At 34.4% G+C, this 20,702-nt stretch overlaps 2 protein-coding genes across 2 annotated transcripts; both read right to left on the bottom strand.

Moving 5' to 3' along the window:
• Positions 1-7,193: 7,193 nt before the first annotated feature.
• LOC138123576 (neuralized-like protein 2) lies at positions 7,194-8,642 on the bottom strand. The gene is made up of 2 exons (XM_069038325.1): positions 7,391-8,642; positions 7,194-7,338 (listed from the first exon to the last, which is right to left on the bottom strand). The coding sequence occupies exons 1-2, from the start codon at positions 8,118-8,120 to the stop codon at positions 7,223-7,225; spliced, it is 846 nt and encodes a 281-aa protein (XP_068894426.1). The 5' UTR covers positions 8,121-8,642; the 3' UTR covers positions 7,194-7,222.
• Positions 8,643-15,517: 6,875 nt separating this feature from the next.
• On the bottom strand, positions 15,518-20,262 carry sax (saxophone). Its single transcript, XM_069037341.1, has 8 exons — positions 20,104-20,262; positions 19,723-19,962; positions 19,405-19,674; positions 17,929-18,277; positions 17,652-17,874; positions 17,380-17,567; positions 17,104-17,329; positions 15,518-17,053 (listed from the first exon to the last, which is right to left on the bottom strand). The coding sequence occupies exons 1-8, from the start codon at positions 20,162-20,164 to the stop codon at positions 16,904-16,906; spliced, it is 1,707 nt and encodes a 568-aa protein (XP_068893442.1). The 5' UTR covers positions 20,165-20,262; the 3' UTR covers positions 15,518-16,903.
• Between the last annotated feature and the right edge of the window lie 440 nt (positions 20,263-20,702).

Raw genomic sequence — 20,702 nt, 5'->3', positions numbered from 1 at the left:
TTTGATTTTGCAACAAATTTTAGCTATAAAATTAGCTTGACGTTTCGTTTTGACAAGTTGTGACATTTATCAAAATCCGTTCACATAGGAGAAAATTCTCAAATTCTGACAGTGTCGAGCAAAAATAGTATATTATGATACAAGTTTATAAAGAAGCCTTTAAAGCACGCGCGACGAGTTTAAGAGCACGACGCGTAGCGGAGTGCTTTTAACGTCGCAAGTGCTTTAAAGGCCCTTATAAACGTGTATCATACGCTATTTTTTATTATACCTGCACTACAATCTGAAAATTATAACAAAAAAAGTAAATTGAAATACCTTTTGCGAAGTAATCTGTGTCATTAATCGTTAATATAGAAATGGTCAATTGTTGTTGTTTCGTTGCTATCATAAATTGTGTATAAATGTCTATTTATCATTGTTCAAAATGTAGATGAATTTGTTGTTACCTAAGCAACCCTTAAAGCTTTAGTGTTTTAAAGGCCCTTTTTCGCACGCATTTTAGTGTCAAAAACAGGGATTATGATTCAAGTATAATAAAAAAAAACATTTATTATAAAATATTTCAAAGTACAGTCGAATGCAAAAAAAGTAGCACAGACAATTAAACATAGTTATTGGTCTGTGAAAAGTAGACAAAAACAGTTTCCTGTAATTGTTTTTCCTCAAAATGTTATTGTATAAATGTGGCTTTTCTAATACCGACAACTTCTTCACAGATTACTTATATGAGTAATCTGTGACTTCTCTCACTTTCTTTGCATTCGGCTAGGCAACCAAAAATACAGTTGTAGTCGGCTGCCAACCAAAATCGAAAAACTTTAAGACTGGACCAAGCAGCCGAAAACTTCTTGTCTACTTTTTTTGCATTCGACTGTAACAAAACATACAGGGTTGCGATTATGTATGGAACCGGCTTAACTTAAATGGTTTAAGCTAGAACCCTGAAATTTTAAATAGACTTCGGAGTCATTGAAAGCTTCTTTTAAAATACAGAAACAAAGACGCAGAAGAGGCTATCAAATCGATTATAATTTTATCACCTCATGTTGACTGTCACTTGTTTTTAATGAATAAAATTGGTTAATGTCAAAGTGACATTAAGTGTCTTGTTTTTCTGGGCATGTTTAAGTAAAAATAATAAGAATCAATAAATAAATGAAACGTGCTGCTAATAAAATAATATGAACGAAATTCAAAGCATTTGAATTTTATTTTGAATCAAATAAATGTCATAATCTATACCGGGTGATCAAGAAGGACTGTTTAAGTTGGCAGTACAATTAAGAAAATTTATTAATTCGGTTATTTATAACACTGCAACTGGATATCTTTGTTGGTTTATTTTACAAATATCTGATATAGGTATAGCATTAACAACGACAAGCCACCAACAACCGGAAGTTACTCCTGTTATACGATTTAAAATACGATCCAGTGTCACCAACTTAAACAGTCCGTAGTTACCAATATAGTATGAAAAAATATCTACCTATACTTGGGCCAACCGACAGATATACATACTCGTAGTAATAAAAAAAAAGAGGATGTGGCCTACTCTCGTGTCAAAAATGGATTACTCCCTAGGATTTAGGGATATTCGTTACTAAGTTGCCATAAATTTGGTTAGGTTGGAGGCTATGTGGTTTCTGGTGACAAACAAAAGATATCCCAAAAATGTACGAGAGGCTAAATGACCCAGGCCATTCCATACTTGTGCGCAAGTCCTATAATTTTGGGCGTTATTTAAATTTGACGTTCACGGACTTAGAAAATATCGCAAATTTATTGTTTAAAAATTAGAACAACACTTGCGTATCTAATAAGAAACAATACAATAAAAGACCTTTATGTAGTAAACTCATTTATACAGGGTATCCCAGAACTCGCGCGTCAGCTGTTAACTGTGAATTTTAATATTTAATCCAACAAGAATTCTACAACAACAAACGTGAAAAGTATATTACTTTTGAAATGAAAACGATTTTAAGATAACCAATCACACACGCCTGCTTGAAGGTAACTCTACTAAATGTATGCGTTTCCGAGAAAACGATTTTAGATGTTGCTCCTAAAAAAAACTGTGATGAAATGTTTGGACGAGTTTTATAAGGGTTGATTTTGCCCACGAATCCCAGGTCTAGAAAACGACCTATACGCGAGTTTTTTATGTTATTTTTTATTTATTTTTTAATTTTTAAATAAAAAAATTAAAATTTTAAATTCTAGGGAATTTTGTATTATGTAATTGGTAATTCAAGGTAAAGGATGCAACTACATCTGCAACATATGTTAAAAATTATATCTTTAGTTTGTGTTCTACTCATCTACTGTTCTTTGCCTTACGTGCAGCACGCGGTACAGTACCATGCGGATGCGGTACATGTAACAACAAAGCACCCAAGTTACTAACGCATGCGTATTGGTAAGGATCGTCCTGGGTTATTTAGCCTCTCGTAAAAATGTAAGACAGCAAATTAATTGTAACAGTTGCAAATGACCAATTTCTCGCTAAGTGATAGATGATTTTTCATTCCACAATCAATTTTGGTTACTGGCGGCATATTTATTTGGATTTAATCTCTCAATTCAAAGTAACCAACCTTAGGCATTCAAAATAACTTTTGAAAATTCTAGTTACACACAACATGAAAAACGTTATTTCGCTAAAAGTTCGAATTCTAGGGAGTAATCCATTTTTGACACGAGAGTAGTTGCGTAGAACGATATAACGAGAGGCTAAATGACCCAGGCCATTCCATACTTGTGCGCAAGTCCTATAATTTTGCGCGTTATTTAAATTTGACGTTCACGTTATCGCAAATTTATTGTTTAAAAATTAGAACAACACTTGCGTATCTAATAAGAAACAATACAATAAAAGACCTTTTTTATGTAGTAAACTCATTTATACAGGGTGTCCCATCACTCGCGCGTCAGCTGTTAACTGTGAATTTTAATATTTAGTCCAACAAGGATTCTACAACAACAAACGTGAAAAGTAGGTATATTAGTTTTGAAATGAAAACGATTTTAAGATAACCAATCACACACGCCTTCCTGAAATGTATGCGTTTCCGTGGAAACGATTTTAGATGTTGCTGCTAAAAAAACTGTGATGAAATGTTTGGACAACGAGTTTTATAAGGGTTGATTTGGCGCACGAATCCCAGGTCTAGAAAACGACCTGTAGGCGAGTTTTTTATGTTATTTTTTAGATTTTTTTTTACTTTTTAAATAAAAAAAATAAATTTTCAAATTCTAGGGAATTTTGTATTATGTAATTGGTAATTCAAGGTAACGGATGCAACTACATCTGCAACATATGTTAAAAAGTAGAGTTTGAACATTAGTATTGGAAGTTTTTTGGTGTAAATGACAATAATACACTGAAATATTGATAAACATTTTCTTAGAGATCCATTAAACTACGAGTGCTTTAATAGATGGCCATACACGATTCCAAATTGAATACAATAATAGACCTATTAAAAGATTCTAAAAATATAGTTATATCTTTAGTTTGTGTTCTACTCATCTACTGTTCTTTGCCTTACAAGCAGCACGCAGTACAGCATGTAACAACAAAGCACCCAAGTTACTAACGCATGCGTATTGGTTAGGATCGTCCTGGGTTATTTAGCCTCTCGTATAGTACCTGCCAACCATATATGTAGTACTTCTATATTGCCAGTAAAAGAGAGAAACACCGGGAAAACATTACGGTATAGCTAGATATCGCTATCTCAAATCTCTCGGTACCGAAGTTGTAATACGCATGCCTCTCAGACCTCTTCTAAACGAATCAGAGATGTTTATACTTTCTGTCAACGAAACTGTCACTTTCTGTCTTCGAGGTAACATTGCCGCACTTATACTTGCACATGCGTAGAATGGGCCAAGTACCGAGGCCATCCTTTACTGTTTTCCCACTTACAGCACATTGGGCAAGATAGGGAGCTGGCAATATAGAAGTACTACATATATGCTGCCAACACTTTAGTAGCAGCCTCAAAATAAAACAAAACAGGATTTTAAAAACAAGACAAAGGTTCCGACACAGCTGCAAATTAATAAGACGCGTGCAATCAGGAGCGTATTCAGGAAAATGTACAAACATATAATATATTATAAATCTAATTTTTATTGCCCAGCAAGAACCGCGGGGAGGTATGAGCATCCCTTGCCAAAAACAAAATTCTAAATACAGGGTTATTCTAAATGATTGTAGTCGAAGTAGGCGTGAAAACTGAATGTAAAATTTATGGTTGCCGCTCCACATAAAAAAACATCAACTTGATGTGAACATATTGAGTTGTTTTGCACCCAATTTAACTCCCATGTGTGAACGGTGTATACTCACTTATTCAGATTCAATCGTTAATATATTTTGAATACGCTCCTGTATGCACATCGCGCGTGTCATCTCAACAAACCAGTTTTTTATGAGCCGACTGCAATAGCGAGCAAAAAAGGTCTGCTATTAGAGTGTTGGCGACCACTAGGTATAACGATATACGCCGAAGCCTGTTTCACAATGAAGCAGGTTCTTTGCCATTTGTTATTCTTATGTCTTGAAAAAAAAAAAAACTATTTTGTAATACAAATCGAAAAATGCCAAGGAAAACAAACATAAACACGTGGTCAAACTGCCGAAATATTAAGTTAATGGTTTTTATTTATTTATTTTTTATTAATTAAAACCTCGTTCTATTCCATTTGTCTGATTTTTAAAACTTCTGGAATGTTTTGTCGGTAAATCTGACATTCACATTTTCAAAATTGACACAATCAAAATTAAGGTCGTTTTAGAATGTATGACAGCACGATGACACTAAAGTCTATTTTTTCCTGGTAGGCGCGTGCGTGCGCATCTCCGAAAGGTAGAATCACATAGCTAAGATTTTTAGCAGGATGCAGGAATTGTTAGTATTTTTGGTTGCATATTATCTAGGGGGATCAGTATTTGTGGTTGCAGATTAAAACTCATGTTTATGATTTAATTTTTGTATAATTTGTAAAATGTAAACAAAAAAGTTTATGAATCAACTCGTGGAAAAATTGATAACAAATATTATATGTACAACATTTTTTATTTTATACACACAGGAGTTAAATTGGGTACAAAACAACTCGATACTTTTGGATTCAATCGTTAATTTAAAAAAAAATAAAATAAAATAATCAACACCGCACTTTTCATCTAAAAAAAAATTACAGTGACATCGACAATAATTGTCAGTTCACGTGAAAGCGGCAAAAATTTCATAACATGGACATGGCCTGCTTCGACTACAATCATTTCTAATAACCATGTATCTTGCAAGAGAAAAGGTCTTCCTTCTTGGCGTATTTTTTTTATTTCCCGTAAATATCTTCTTCGTCAAGATATGTCTTCTCTTTCTATTAACAGGCTTTTTCTGTTTCGTTATTTGTGCTATTTGAAATAAACATAGATTTCAATGTTTACAGTTAATTGAAAACAATGTATGTACTTACTTGAATTTTAATTCGTGTAAAACATTATAAAGCTTAGAACAACTGATGTTTGGAATTTCTTCATTGTTTTGCACTTCCCTGTACACAGCATCAATTGTAGGAATTCCGTTTGCAGAGAAAAATGAGTGCACTGTTTTTCGAATAAGATATTTTTGATGTTCATCCATTTCCTATCAGGTTTCTTCGGTGCCTGTAATTGCCCATACTTCTTTTCTTCCGCCAAGTATCATTGAATGGTTCTAAATCCACAACCTTCAACACAAAGTAATTAAGCTGTGATACAACAAAAAAAAACTCAGAAATCAATACCAGTATAATCTGCAGTTTTTTCCATTTGAGTCGTCTTGGTTAACTCGGCAAAATCCTTGGAGATCCCACGAAATACTTTAACGATCATTTCTTTCTCGGCTTGTGAGAAATTTGCTATAAATATGCATTAATAAAAAAACTGTTACTTGATGTTAGCATAAATCCAACTTACGCCGTTTGGTGATCGAAATTAAGACATCTTGTTGACATATAAAAACTTCTTAACCTCTAAGAACTGTTTTTTTAATAAATAAACGGACACAACACAAAATACACACAAAACACGAAAGGAAAACTAAGACACGATGAAACAAAAATGGCAGCTTGGACCTGATTGACAGTACAGAACACTGTAATATTGCACATTTCTCTAGTGTAAGTAGAAAAATAAAGTAACCAATAGGAAAGAGGCATTTCGTTGCAGGATTTTGTAAATGCGCACGCACGCGACTACCAGGAAAAAATAGACTATAGTGCCAAAATTTATTGATCGCGGCTGTACATCAGGCTTTCGAAAATCTGCGCACGTTTTGAATAAGCCAATTGGAAGCTGCTATTTAAAATACGCGGGTACTAGGAGGCGGTTTTATTACTATATTTGTTGGTTGGCCCAAGTATAGGATTTTTTAATTTTACCAACGTAAAGCAACAAGTGGTGGTTTTTTGATTTTTGAATGGACTTTAGTTATTTGTATATCAAAATCGCGAAATCATTCTGTTTCTAATTTGCTGTTTTAACAAAGCTGTTAAGGCATTCATTTCGAATGGCCCACTCATACCAAAAAAAAGACCAATTTACACACAAACTCGTTAAATAATAGTAGTTTTTTATTACCAAATATGGGACTTTTTTTATGGGTTTAATTGATTAAATAACTATTTGTTTCCTGAAAAAAAATTTTTTTGGAAATACAGTTGACAGAAATTAGGAAAACTGTTTGACACAATTACATTTTTACAACTGTTTTTAGTAGATCGTACCCAGCTCGTTGCTATTGTGTTTTTTTTTTACAAACAAGTAACATTATTAACTGAAAAATCTACAAAATGTCTAGAAATAAATTTCCACTTTGTAAATGGAAAACTGTGAAAAATGTAAAAGGTGTCATGAAGGAGGTATGTACTTGGTATTATTTGTCTGAACATCTAAAACCTAAAACGGTAAAGATATCATTTAACCCCGTCTTTAAATAAAAAGTGGATTATTATTACATTATTCAGCAGTGAATAAAATAACATTTTATCAAGCCTTAAGATTAAAGTGCTGCTTTAAGAACGCGATTTTGATGGATAAAGTACAATTTTATTATTAGATGTTGAAAAAAGAAGTACTTTAATATACTTATGGAAAAAATGGAATAAAGACAAATCAGGCAGTGAGAGAATACATAGAGATCATTTTTATTAAAGATTCTTAAGACTGATATAAAAGGTACTTTTTCAGAAGATTCGGCAAGGGTAATGATGATACGGCTTTTTTTGTAATATGAGATAAGATGGCGTCCCGACAAGCTGCCTGCAGTGTAGGAACTGAAAATTAAATTAACATGACCTCATGTAACCAACACAAATTCAAGCCTACCTCCGTACAACTGTACAATTCGTACTTTTTTTGTAGTGCCATAAACATCAACTACAACATATAAAGGAGCGCTCATATATGGAATGTGTTTAACACAAACCCCTTGATCCTCTCCATTGATTATGTAGTGCATATCTGCTTCTAAGGGACCTGTAGGCAAATACATAACACCAATTCTACTTCCAACATCAGTTGGTAAAATATCATCCTTGTTAGGCCTTGTGGGTTTTAAAAGACTCATTGGAACATTTCCAAATCGCGTCCTTAACGAATCACCGTCACTGACAAAATGTTTTTGTTTCTGCGTCACCGAGTTATTAGTCCGATGTTCGAATGCTTTGTTGTGAGCTTTACTGATTCCATAAATCCAAGAAGTACCCCTGTTGTAGCTCTCCACTAAATCTGGAAGGGCGTATTCGGGCATCGAACCGTTGCGGCTTATCGATAACGGGCTGAGTTGAGTCAATCCTAAGCGCATGTGACCACTCCATCCTCTTTCGTTGGCTTCAATTTCCACTAGAAAAATTTCACCAGGCGACAACGGTTTTTCACTGAACGTGAGTGCATTTTGAAAACTTTTCCGACGATAAGCGACAGTATTGTCTTCGGTTAACACAATGTTTTCGCCGTGATAAGGGTGGAACCTCGTCACTGAACTTCTGTTCGTTTTTGAACATTCTTCGCGAACTTCGGACTGAGAAGTTTTCGAATTATTCTTATTCGAGTGCATCTATGAGTTTTATAGCGTAGAGAGATGAGAAATGTTCAAATTAAGCACTAACATTGAAATATAAACAACATAACCTCTACGTTAACTTCTTGCTATTTAAATAATCATCACTTTAAACCTGAACCGCTTCATAAGTAAAAAATAAACATTAACGTCCTCAAATAATCACAATTTGTTGTTACCTCTTAACGTTTACCACAATAAAATCACAACGCAACCGAACTAGTATTCTTCCTGAGACGTATTTGTTTATTTGTTGTTCTGTCACTTCTGTCATCGAGCAAGTAGTACCACAGTATAGTGGTAGTGGTAGTACCATCCACATTTACCATCCCTGTACCACCGGACCAGAGATACCGGACTACCGCACGACCGAACAGACCACTCTACACAGGTGTATGGTGTATTTGTCGTGTGGTGGCTAGACTGATCAATAATATTTATAAACGTAAAACTGAACTACAGTTCAGAACACAAAAGTGCAAAATTTTTACCTTTACAAGAAATAATTTGGTTTTATTTTCACACGGCAAAATTAATAATAAAAACAAATAGATATAGCAAAACCGCTTGTCCACTACTAAAAAAAAAATACCTATACAGTCAGTGGCGGCTCGTAACAATTTCAGCTGGTACGGCAGATTCGTTGGTATTTTTTTTAAATGCTCAAAGTTGTCGCCGTATTTGTTCCATATTTATTTAAAATAATGTTTAATAATAATAATAATAATAATATAATAGAAATTAAAAAAAAAACTTTTTTTTTGATAAAGAACAAATTCACTGTTCAGCAAGAACCAAGAGGAAGGTCTAGCTAGAGCGGAGGCACTCGAACTGCGCACAGATTAGGAACAGGTAGTCAGGTCATTAGTAGGGTTGCTTAATCCTCAACTGAACTGCGCTCAGCACTTATGCAGGTACTTACTAAATTGATTATACATTTACTTGGTTCCACGTTGCCTCCTGTGGGTTTTGCCACAGGACGGCGACAAATAGACGTCGAATGATGGGATTTAACCAATTGTTTGAGAATTGTACGTACCGAAAGTAGGTACTTGTCGGCGGAATTATTAGAAGCAGCATCATAAACCAACATTTTCAATTTCCAAAAAGAATTTAACTATCAACTATCGGGAGGTCAAAAGATTAAATAGTTGTCCATTGAACATTCAGATAGGAGAACCGAGAAGGACGATGAGACGATGACCAATAAAAATTTTCAGAATACGTTTACTGGGCGCTGGAAGGAGTGGTAAGAAGTTGAGAAAAAATTATAAATAAGGGAATTAAGTAACTAAGTTATTTGTGAATTTTAGTTTTACTGAAAGGGTAAATATGGAAAACGTGTTTTTATCAATATCATCTCTCGAATCCCTTTGGATACTGAGCGCAGTTTAGGTGTTTGTAAAGGTCAGTTCAGGTAGAGTAAATTTCTTGAGCGCAGTTCGAGTGTTGGATTAAGGATCTAATGAGTTTTGTGCGCAGTTCAGTTGCACCCGCTCCCGCTAGAGCAATGCTTGCTAGGAGGGGAGGATTAAGGAATTTGGTAAGGTAACGTAGGTAACTAATAATTTATAAAAAAAAAAAACGTAGCGAAACAACTATAAAAATGTAAAAGAAAACCAAATTCCAAAAAAAAATATCACATATAATACCACGAGTAGGCAAAGTTATGTTTGCCATGAAAAACAAGGGGCGCTCTTTACTTCATCCTCAACTGTAATTATAATTACATTATTAATACTTTGAATGATCTCATTTTGTATGGTCTTGGACAAACCAGTGGATTCGTCTAAAAATTGTTTAAATTTATCATTATGCCACTTAATAATTTTGCAAGTTCTCTAAAATTGCCCTGATTAAATGAATTTTCGTTTATGCCCTCCAAACGCTAGCTCTTGTGTTCCTAAATAAATATGTAGTGATGTCAATTAATCGTCCAATTAATAACACTTTGGCGATGTGCATTGTCTAAGACGTTTGCAATATTTTGTTTTCTTCCAAATAATTTAAATGTTAGTATCTTTTGAAATACCGTGTTTTTGCAGTGCCCTACCGATCTCTTTACGATTGTTAAAGCCTGTACAGTTAGTTTCACGGATCTGGACGTTGCTCAGAAAAAAGTAAGCACGGCCAACAAAACAATCTATTCCTAATTTCGCTACCTGTAATCCACTTGCACTTTTCATAGCATGAAACACAAAAACCACGATTGGAGCTGTCCGCTTTACTAAATTACTAAATTTGATATGCAGGACGAGGCCGTTTCAAATCCTTAACAAACAGTTTGTCATCGTAAAATAATGAAGAGAATTTATTTCTCAGTAAAAAATCTAGAGTATCTGAATTATTATTGCTCACCACTTGTCGAACATTTGCCATTATTAACACGGAACAATAAAAATTAAAGTAACACAATTTAAACGTCAAACTGTTGAGTGCTAACAAAAACCCTTACTCTGCGTTAATGAGGTACGGCGCTGCCGTACCCAGAAACTGAATCGCTGTCGCCACCCAATACTTCCTAACAAATTCCTATTTTTATGCCAAAGCCAAATGCCAATCAACTTACATTTTCAGTTAAATTATATTATTTCAGTTTCATTATTTTTCTATAGATTTTTTTTTAAATTTCTAAATGTAACATTTAATTTAAGAGCAATAATTTTATTAAATATTTCTTCTTCATCGAACTTAGTGAAGAAGAAGAAAACTTAAACATAATATTAAAGCTTCTTATGGTCTGTAAATATTAAATTGATATTTAAAGGTATAAAAAAAAATAGGAGCTAGGAGGTTTTAATTATGTAGTGCTTTATTGAAAATGTTCACAAAAACCCACAGCTGTTTTCTCAATAAATACAAATTTCTATTATTTTATTAACAACTAAAAATGTTACTTTTTAATTAATAAGATCAATGAGAATTAAGTGATTCGTTAAAAAAAAACAATTCGAATCTATGAATTTAAAGACTGAAAAGCGGTGCGGTACGGCATGCAGTACCAACTAGGGAACCGCATTGCAATAATCTCGACGTTCTGCGCATCTGGCAAGCAAGCATCGGTGCATTTAACGCAACTCTCGCTGTCGCGGATCTAGATCTGGTACTACTTGCCGACCCAAACCCAAACAGCGTGCAATTTCATCGGACATGCTCACGCGTATATTTATTTTAATGCGCTCACTTTTACGGGATACTGGGACCATGAATTAATGGACCTTTAAATCTCCAGTAAGGGCTAATGTCATAAAATTTGAAAAATATATGCATATTAGAGAGATATAAATGATGAAACTTGTTTAAAAAAAAAAGTATAAATGAACTGTTTTGAATTGTGTTCTTTTCAAATAAATTTCTGGGTCGGCACTGCCGTATCTGCCACCCCTGACCAGCCGCCACTGTATACAGTGCCTTTTTTTTAACGCTGGCCATAGGGATTTACATGACAAAAACTTTGGATCGTGTTAATAGGATTTTTAACAGGAATTTTTAAGTGAAATTTTGCAGAATATTAGATTAGTAAGATATTTTATTTTATAAATCAATTTAAGTTTATTTTATACTACAGAATAAAATAATTTCGACAAAATTTTTATGATCGTCTTGGTTAGTTTAGTGTCTTACAGCCTATGGAAGACAGTTTGAACAGTTTATGAAATGAAAATTCAAAAATAATTAAAGTAGGTACTATGGCGGACAATAAATTTAGGCCGGCCTGTCATTGCCTTGACATCAAAATGTGAAGCTGGCATTATGTTCAACTAACCCCATTTTCGATTTTTGTCATTCTTGTCATCGTGACAGGGATAATCAAAATTAAAATTGGGAAAAGAAGCGTGCACCAGAGAGAAGTGCTACTACAAACAGAGATAACGTACTACAAATCAGTAATGCTAGTGCGTCATGATCTGAAAGTTACGAAAAGGGCGAAGGAAACGCCAAACAGCTTAGTCCAGTCAATAGAGACATAAAAATGGCTCCACCTTGCAAAAGGTACAGAAAAGTTTATACTTGGCAGGTATCTTCTATTAGGCATATTATTAATATTGCCGAGTTTGCGACCTTGGGGGGTTGTCGCTCTCCCCGCCATACTGGAGAATAGGGGTGGAAAATCACATTTTTGCGATTATTTCATTATCCGTGCGAGATACGTCTATCTAAGTTATTATAAAAAATGTAGAGCGTACAATTCTCTTCACTTTTTGTTCTTTATGTTTTTTTGTCAGATCAATAGTTTCGTAGTTACAGCGTGTAGAAATCGAGAATTTCTATTATTTTTGTACTTTTTATTCTTTTCCACACCACCATAGAGGTACAGCAATAGGGTGCATTTTTTTTTTACGTAGTGTCCCCGGTGGGCATAGTCTACGATGCAGTAGAAATTTACTGTTTTACTCTTTTTGATCTCTTTGTAACGTAGACGGATCCAAATGATCTGGATCGATCGGTTTAGATGAGCTGAATTCATCAGAGTTTATGAATTCGAGAATTCCTCTTGAGAATTTTCCTCTTGTTCCTCAGGGTCATCATCATCATCATCAGGATCATTTGGCGTTTACCTGTTTCATTAGTATACACGTTGGAGTCCGATATTCCCGTAGACGAACAAACAATAAATGCTCGATTTCTACAGGCTGTAACTACGAAACTATTGATCTGACAAAAAAAAACGTAAAGAACAAAAATTGTAGAAAATTATATGTTCTACATTTTTTGTAAGTAGTTAGATATACGTATCTCGCACGGATAATGAAATAATCACAGACGTTCCAGAATCTGAAGATCAAGACGAACAAATACCTGAAATCAATGAATTTCTATTTTGACAAACGCCAGATGATCTTGATGATGATGATGATGACCCTGAGGAACAAGAGGAAAATTCTCAAGAGGAATTCCCGAATTCATAAACTCTGATGAATTCAGCTCATCTATACCGTTCGATCCAGATCATTAGGGTCCGTCTACGACACAAAGAGATCAAAAAGAGTAAAAAAACAGTAAATTTCTACTGCATCGTGGACTATGCCCACTGGGGACACCACATAAAAAAAAACGCACCCTATTGCTCTACCTCTGTGGTGGTGTGGAACAGAATAAAAAATACAAAAATAAAAGAAATTCTCGATTTCTACACGCTGTAACTACGAAACTATTGATCTGACAAAAAAACATAAAGAACAAAAAATGTAGAGAATTGCATGCTCTACATTTTCTATAATAACTTAGATAGAGGTATCTCGCACGGATAATGAAATAATCGCAAAAATGTGATTTTGCACCCCTATTCTCCAGTATGGCGGGGCGAGCGGCAACCCCCCCAAGGTCGCAAACTCAACAACATTAATAATATGCCTGATAGAAGATACCTGCCAAGTATAAACTTTTTTGTACCTTTTGCAAGGTAAAACTTCCTATTGATTGGACTAGCTTGATAAACATTCAGTTTGACAAACTAACACATCAGTCATAATGATTAATGACAATAAATGGTCGCTTGCATTAACTTTTTTGAAACGTCTGAAATTTGCCGGCCTAAATTTATTGTCCGCCATAGTTACATAATTGTTGAAGTAGAATTTTATTTATTTTGATGTAATTATGATGTCCTATGTTTTATGTTTATGAAATAAAACTGCCCATTTTTCAAAATCTCTCCCATTTAATCATTTCTTTATTTGAAAAGGTGTCCATTGAAAATTATTACCGTTTGAAGCTTGTTGAGTTTACATTACGTCAGCCTACTTGGCAAGCCACGTAGTAAATTTAATAAACTTATTTTTGCTCTAACTCCGTGATTATTTTGTTTTGTACAATGGGCCGAACTGAAATTGATTTATAAAATACTAATCTTCGTATCCCACCTCCACCCGGCGGCACGGCAATTTTGCCGGAGTACATACACTATTACGGATATTACTATCAAGTAATAGTGCAGTGCTTATCAACATAAAATAAACAATAATATTGTTCCTACAAAATTCACAAATTTTTGCAAAAATTGAAATATCAAGTGAAGCAATTGTTTCCAATAACCAAAGATCACTGCCTACTTGGTTTTATGTTCGTTTATGTTTAATGTATTAAAACAAAAAAAAATTAATTTAATTTTCGTACAAAAAATATTGTACGAACCACTTGCGTGAAGACATCTTCCGTTCATTTGCGCATTAATTAAAGGCACTCGCTCCTTCGTCGCCCGTGCTTTAAAAACGCGCTCATGCGGGAACATCGTCTTCCCGCACGTGCGATCAATTAAAAAATAAATCGAGTCGGCGTGTTACCCAGTGTTACCTACGGCAACCCATGCTATAGCATAGGCTCCAAAGCAAACTCGATTTATTTTTTAAATGATCGCTCGGTACTATTCCGGACACGGAATCTTGGCCAACATTAGACATTTCTAAAAAAAATGATGTAAACCAATCATAAGTGTCATTAATAAATGACAATTATTATTAAAAATCACTTTGAAGTTTTTCTTGTGACATCAAAAAAGCAAGGAAATTGCATTATCGAGTCAAAAGTTGGGTTATATTCAATAAAGGCCAGTTCACACATATTTGTCAGTTAAATATCAGTTGTGGCCAAGATTCCGTGTCCGGAATAGTACGATTGCTCTAATTTTGTTCATTCATCTCGGATTTTTGGAATATCTGAGCTTCAAACAGTTTAAATTGATTGTCAAAATGACAAGAATCGAAAGTGGGGTTACGATTCCTAAAGGTTTATTTACATTTTACTTGAATGTCAAGAAAGTGACGGCCAAAAATTTTTGGCCGCCATAGTACTCTTACTTGTTTATTACATAAATGACTATAAAACATGCAACAGTTGGTACTATGGCGGACAATAAATTTAAGCCGGCAAATTTCTGACATTTCAAAAAAGTCAATATAAGCGACCATTTATTGTCATAATGACTGATGTGTCAGTTTGTCAAACTGGAGGTTTTCAAGCTGTTTGGCGTTTCCTTCGCCCTTTTTGTAACTTACAGATCGTGGCCCACTAGCATAACTGATTTGTAGTAGCACTTCTCTCTGGTGCACGCTTCTTTTCCCAATTTTGAGTTTGATTATTGCTGTCACAATGACAAGAATGACAAAAATCGAAAATGGGGTTAGTTAAACATAATGCCAGCTTCACATTTTGATGTCAAGCCAATGACAGGCCGGCCTAAATTTATTGTCCGCCATAGTACAATGCTACTAAAATCTCCATACATTGTAAACCACAATTTTTTTTTGGTTTTAGCTAACAAATTACAAAATAAATCAAAATGTGAACTCTTGTAAAATTTTGAAATATTGTTCACCCTTGTAACTATACATGAGGATCATATAGTTTTTACACACTATTATTTACATTCCAGTAAAAGGAATAAAAAACATGAATGAAAATTAAATGTATTACTTATATTATTCTTCCAATACAGAAATATAAATGAATATATACAAATGAATGAAACATTTAATAAATACTAATAGGAATGAAAAAAAAAACAAATCAACTTAAAAAAGTAAAAAAGTGATTATGATTTGGATGAGCGACTCACGGATATTCCTCATAATTTGATAAATAAATTGATATGAATCTGTTACTAGAATTTATTAAAAAAATAACATCAAAAAAACTGCTCGACTCGAACGACTTTTTCGTCTTTAAAAGGATTGTTGAATTCCAGCAGCTTTTCTTAACAGATATGACGTCAAGATATAAATATTTGAAGTATTTACAACAATAAAAGAATTCAGTATTTGAAACATTAAGGTTAAGTCAAGTCAACAACACCTACACAAATGAATTAACATTAGCAAAACATAAAGGCTGTTTTTTTTTTTTAATTTGGCGTCGAAGTAGGCGTTGGAGAGTCGATTGAGATCGCACCACTCGTGTAAAAGCGTAAGATTTAAACAACTGATCCGTGATCCGTAACCTGTATAGTGCGTTCACAATCGACACTTCAATGCCAAATTAAAAAAAAACACCCGTTATAAGTAAATAATTTCGCGATTGAGTAGAAAAAATATTATACAATTAAAAAATGCAAACTTTGATAACATCACTTAAAAGAATATCTTAGAATCTAAATAATTCTTAATTAATAAAACAATAAGTTGTCCTATCCAAATAACTTATGTTGTATCTGATAGTTGCAGTAGGTGTTGCTTTTTTTAAATTACCATCTACTTGTTTCTTTAGGCCCGGTGGTATAAAGCTTAGTTAACATCGTGTCAGCTAACAAGGCGTCAAGTCGGAAATCCGCCCATTTGATTGGCTGATTCAAATAAAATCTTAAATATCCCCCAATCTGATCGCTTGACATTATGTTAACTTTAACAACGACTTGACATCGCTTTGTGCAACTGGGCCTTGGAGTATCAAAAAGTATTTTGAAGACGACAGAGTTCAATAATCAATAAAAATCTACTAAAAATGGCACTTGTATCGATAATATGACTACAACTTATGTAAACTTGTGGTGCAACAAATTGAAACACTTATCACACTTAATTTTTTAAAACAATAATACTGTCTCCTGCAACTGCAACATAAATGTAATTTGGCACTTGAATCATAATACTAATAAAACATACATAATTTAAAAAACCTACAGTACTTTACTCTCGGGTAATTTTGTAAAAATGTTCAACAATCATTTAAAACAGCCACAGACAAGTGGTTAAAAATTTAATTTTAGTTTGTTGCCAATTAAATTTCAGGCCATCACAAAGTAATATTAAAACAAACTCTATCATTTATGTTTTAACGTCAGATTGTCACACACAAACTTCCATATCATCTAAATTTATTAAATTATCACCACTACATAACTTCAAAATAGTTTTCTTTATCCTTAGCGCTGGTAATCGAACGTTTGGATTCTGATGCCAGCATTCTCTCATTAGCTTGGCCATCACACTCAATATCTAAAAAAAAAGGATTACATGGATTTTCACTACGTAAAAAAATCGCATACCGGATCACTGGCCCATCTGTTAAGTAAACTTGGTCTTTGCTGATCAATACACACCACTTTCCTCATATCTTCGAAACTAGGGTCGTTAGGCACCACATCATAAAATGGAGGTTTATAATCCTCAGCGATACCGTTGCTGACCGTTCTCCGACAAAGTTCCCACAAGACTAAACCTAAAGCGTAAATATCTGCCCGACGGAACGAATCGAAATAATCCATTCGTATGCTGGAATCACGAGTAAAATAACCGTTTAATAAGAAGATATGACGACTCACGTTTCGTCTAGGACCTCGGGGCTCATGTATCTCTTCGTTCCTACTTTGGGGTTAGACCCAATATCTAACTGATCAGTAGCTTGCTGATGGGTGACTGCAAGACCGAAATCTGCGATGCAACAGGTTCCATTATTTTTTACCAATATATTTTTACTTTTAATATCCCTATGTGCAATGGCCGGTTTACCCTTGAAAAAATACAAGTACATGTATAAAGTCGTGATATTTAGTGAATCAGCGAACTCATATAAAAAACTGTTGTCGAAACTTACTTCCGTTCCAAATATTTCTGTATGTAGATGCACCAGACCATTAGCTATTGACAAGCAAAGACGTAACAGTTGCTGATGGGTGAGAGTGGTGCGATTTAAATGATCGTACAGACTTCCCAAGGAATGGTAATGAGTTATGAGCCACAACTGCGTACAAGAATTACGCGAAGTCATGTCGGAACCAATATATCCGAGAATATTTTCATGCCGCAGTAATATCGTACTATAAAGTTACAACACATAGCAATACATAATTTGATAATATCGTCGTACCTACCTGTATATTTCTGTTTCTCGGTTCCAACTGGCCTCATCTCTTGAAAAAAATATCTTCACTGCTACGTTCTCCCCAAACCAGATACCGCGCCACACTTCTCCGTAACGTCCTTTTCCTATACATTCGGTCAGTGAGATTTGTTTTGCCATCGTCCTTTGTATCAACAAAGGAAGTCCGGAACCGCTTCCGGATGTCAAAGAATTTTCCAAGTATTCTCTCAACGTGCTGTCCCCGGCAGCTGTTGCTCTTAATAAATCATCAGAAGCGTAGTATGTGTCGGGATCTAGTCGACTTTCGTTGCACAGCCTTCGACGATGGACACGACGCATCAAAAATAGGATAATAGCACCTGTGGTATTCGTCAATAATTAAAATTCGGCTTTTTAAAATTTTTCAGCATTCTGATTTTATTTATCTATCTCTGTTAGTCAATAGGTACAGTGAGTGTCAAAAGCTTGCAATGGAAATATTTTTTCCCGTTGAGTTTCTCGAAAAGAATTCGGACAGGTCATTTTTTTTTTTCAAAAAAAACTCGGGTGATTTTCATTCTTCTGACCCTTTCGTTTCTGCCGCACAATGACATCATCGTCGATTTTTTAAAACGACAACCCGTTTTATTGTTAATTATGGCTAATTTGGGTAGACAGAGTACTCTCGTGGCAAAAATAAATTACTCCCTAGAATTCGAACTTTTAGGGAAATAACGTTTTTCATGTTGCGTGTAACTAGAATTTTCAAAAGTAATTTTGAATGCCTAAGGTTTGTTACTTTGAATTGAGAGATTAAATCCAAATAAATATGCCGCCAGTAACCAAAATTGATTGTGAAACGAAAAATCATCTATTACTTAGAGAGAAATTAGTCATTTGCAATTAACTTGCTGCCTTACATTTTTGGGATATCTTTTGTTTGTCACCAGAAACCACATAGCCTCCAACCTGACCAAATTTATGGCAACCTAGTAACGAATATCCCGAATATCCTAGGGAGTAATTTATTTTTGACACGAAAGTAGTACTGAAATCTAACTTTACGTCGAAATTTCGACAGAAAATAAATTCTCTAACGAGGAAATGATCCTCACATGACTCAATTTCGATATTTCAATATCAGCAATGCAATTTTGGGATCAAGAAACCAAAACAATAAATTAAAAGATCCTTCAAAATGCACATTTTTGAAATTTCAAATAAGAGGGGTTTACTTCAATTGGGCAGCTACAACTAGCAAGTGAAAAAAAGAAGAACAAGGATTAAATGAGTGTGATGCAGGCTGAAACTCTCCATAGTTTGGAGAGTTTCAGCCTGAGTTCTAAAGATGACTAGCATATTGCCAAGAAGAAAATGGCAATTAGTACATTTACTTTGATTGCTTATTTTTGTCAGAAAGAATGTTTTAATTTCAAAATTGTGCATTTTAGACGTTTATTATTACCAACTCTAGTTGGAATAACTTTCATAAATGATATTTGCTCACCTAACGTCCCTATAACTACAACAGGTCCAAGAATCGCAGCCGTCATTTTGAGAGCATAATCCATTGAATCTGATTGTACAGTCACGTTCTTAGTATAGAGAGGGGGTAATTCTGGAAAATCTCCACTGTTGCAGAAATCACCAATGCAACAATCAACTTGAAATTGGCCACTAGCTTGGCGTTTCTGTTGCCCACTAAAGGATGGAGTTTGGCATATGAGGGGAAGTTGTTCAGTTTCCTTGGTACAACCTCTCATTACACTTTCTAGTCCTACAAAAACAATAATAACACTTGTCTTGGCAGAAATCTCCAAACTACCGGAACTTTCTCTAACTCGTGACGTCCAACACTGGATGGCATCGGTACATGTAGTTGGATTTAAACATGTTGGGGGCTCGCATGTGTGGCACTTGTACCTCTTTATGTGTTCATTTGCTATCCGATTTTGATGGACTTGAAAAGTCTCCACGTTTTTAGATAGAGTGCTGTGCTCATTGCTGACTTCGTCTTCTTCCTCTTCTGCATCTTCTTTTAACTGAGGTCGACGTAAACCTTCGCCTTCAACAAATATAAACAATACTGCATTGATTTTACGCGAAGCTACTATGAAGCTTATTCAAATAAAAAGCAAAATATAATAAATCTCTTCCTATCCTTTAATTTTGTTTAAAGTACTTTAGCAAATTTACTGCCGCTTACTTGTGCAAATGTGTATTAGGAATATGATCAACAAACAATTTAGAAATCTTCTGGCGGCCATATTACGCCGTAAATAACAACAAGAAAGGTGGATTTAAGGTTGAAAGGTTGGTATTTCGGATAAGAAACATGATTCGACAGTGGCGTAACAACCGGGAAGGGGCAGGGCCTAGGCTAGAGTAGGCTTTTAAGCAATTTCGTACCCTCTGTTTTACTAATGATTATTTTCTTCATGTGTTTAGCAACCAATTGCGTGATAAATATTGACCAATCAAAACAAGAAAACAAAAAATAACCCGATAAAATTTCTCGAAAATGCACATGTGCAATAATCTGATAAAAAATGTCGGTATCTGATTTTTTTTTTAATTATTTTGAATAAAAAGGATTGGAAATAATGCGTTTGTTTTCATTCTATTCAGAAAATCAGAAAATAATCAGCCGTATACCTCTCGTGCAAAATTTTATTATCGGCAATTTTTTTGCTTATGAACTCAAACATTCATAAATTATTCGGTCAGAAGACCAATTATTATCAAATATTTGCTAATAATTGGTCTTCTGACCTCATTTATGGATGTTTTCGTTCATTAGCAAAA

Source organism: Tenebrio molitor, chromosome 2 (genome assembly GCF_963966145.1).
Source record: "Tenebrio molitor chromosome 2, icTenMoli1.1, whole genome shotgun sequence".
In the NCBI taxonomy this organism is placed as follows: Eukaryota; Metazoa; Arthropoda; class Insecta; order Coleoptera; family Tenebrionidae; genus Tenebrio; species Tenebrio molitor.
The sequence above is the reverse complement of the archived record's forward strand: the minus strand, read 5'-3'. Positions and strand labels throughout refer to the sequence as shown.

Excerpts from the sequence above, each read along its gene's own strand:
- LOC138123576 (XM_069038325.1), bottom strand. The coding sequence starts at position 8,120 with ATGCACTCGAATAAGAATAATTCGAAAACTTCTCAGTCCGAAGTTCGC. Across the intron at positions 7,339-7,390 it reads AATTGTACAGTTGTACGGAG|TTCCTACACTGCAGGCAGCT; the intron begins GTAGGCTTGAAT and ends TTTAATTTTCAG.
- sax (XM_069037341.1), bottom strand. The coding sequence starts at position 20,164 with ATGGCCGCCAGAAGATTTCTAAATTGTTTGTTGATCATATTCCTAATA. Across the intron at positions 17,875-17,928 it reads CGAGAAACAGAAATATACAG|TACGATATTACTGCGGCATG; the intron begins GTAGGTACGACG and ends GTAACTTTATAG. Across the intron at positions 17,330-17,379 it reads CCCGAGGTCCTAGACGAAAC|CATACGAATGGATTATTTCG; the intron begins GTGAGTCGTCAT and ends TCGTGATTCCAG.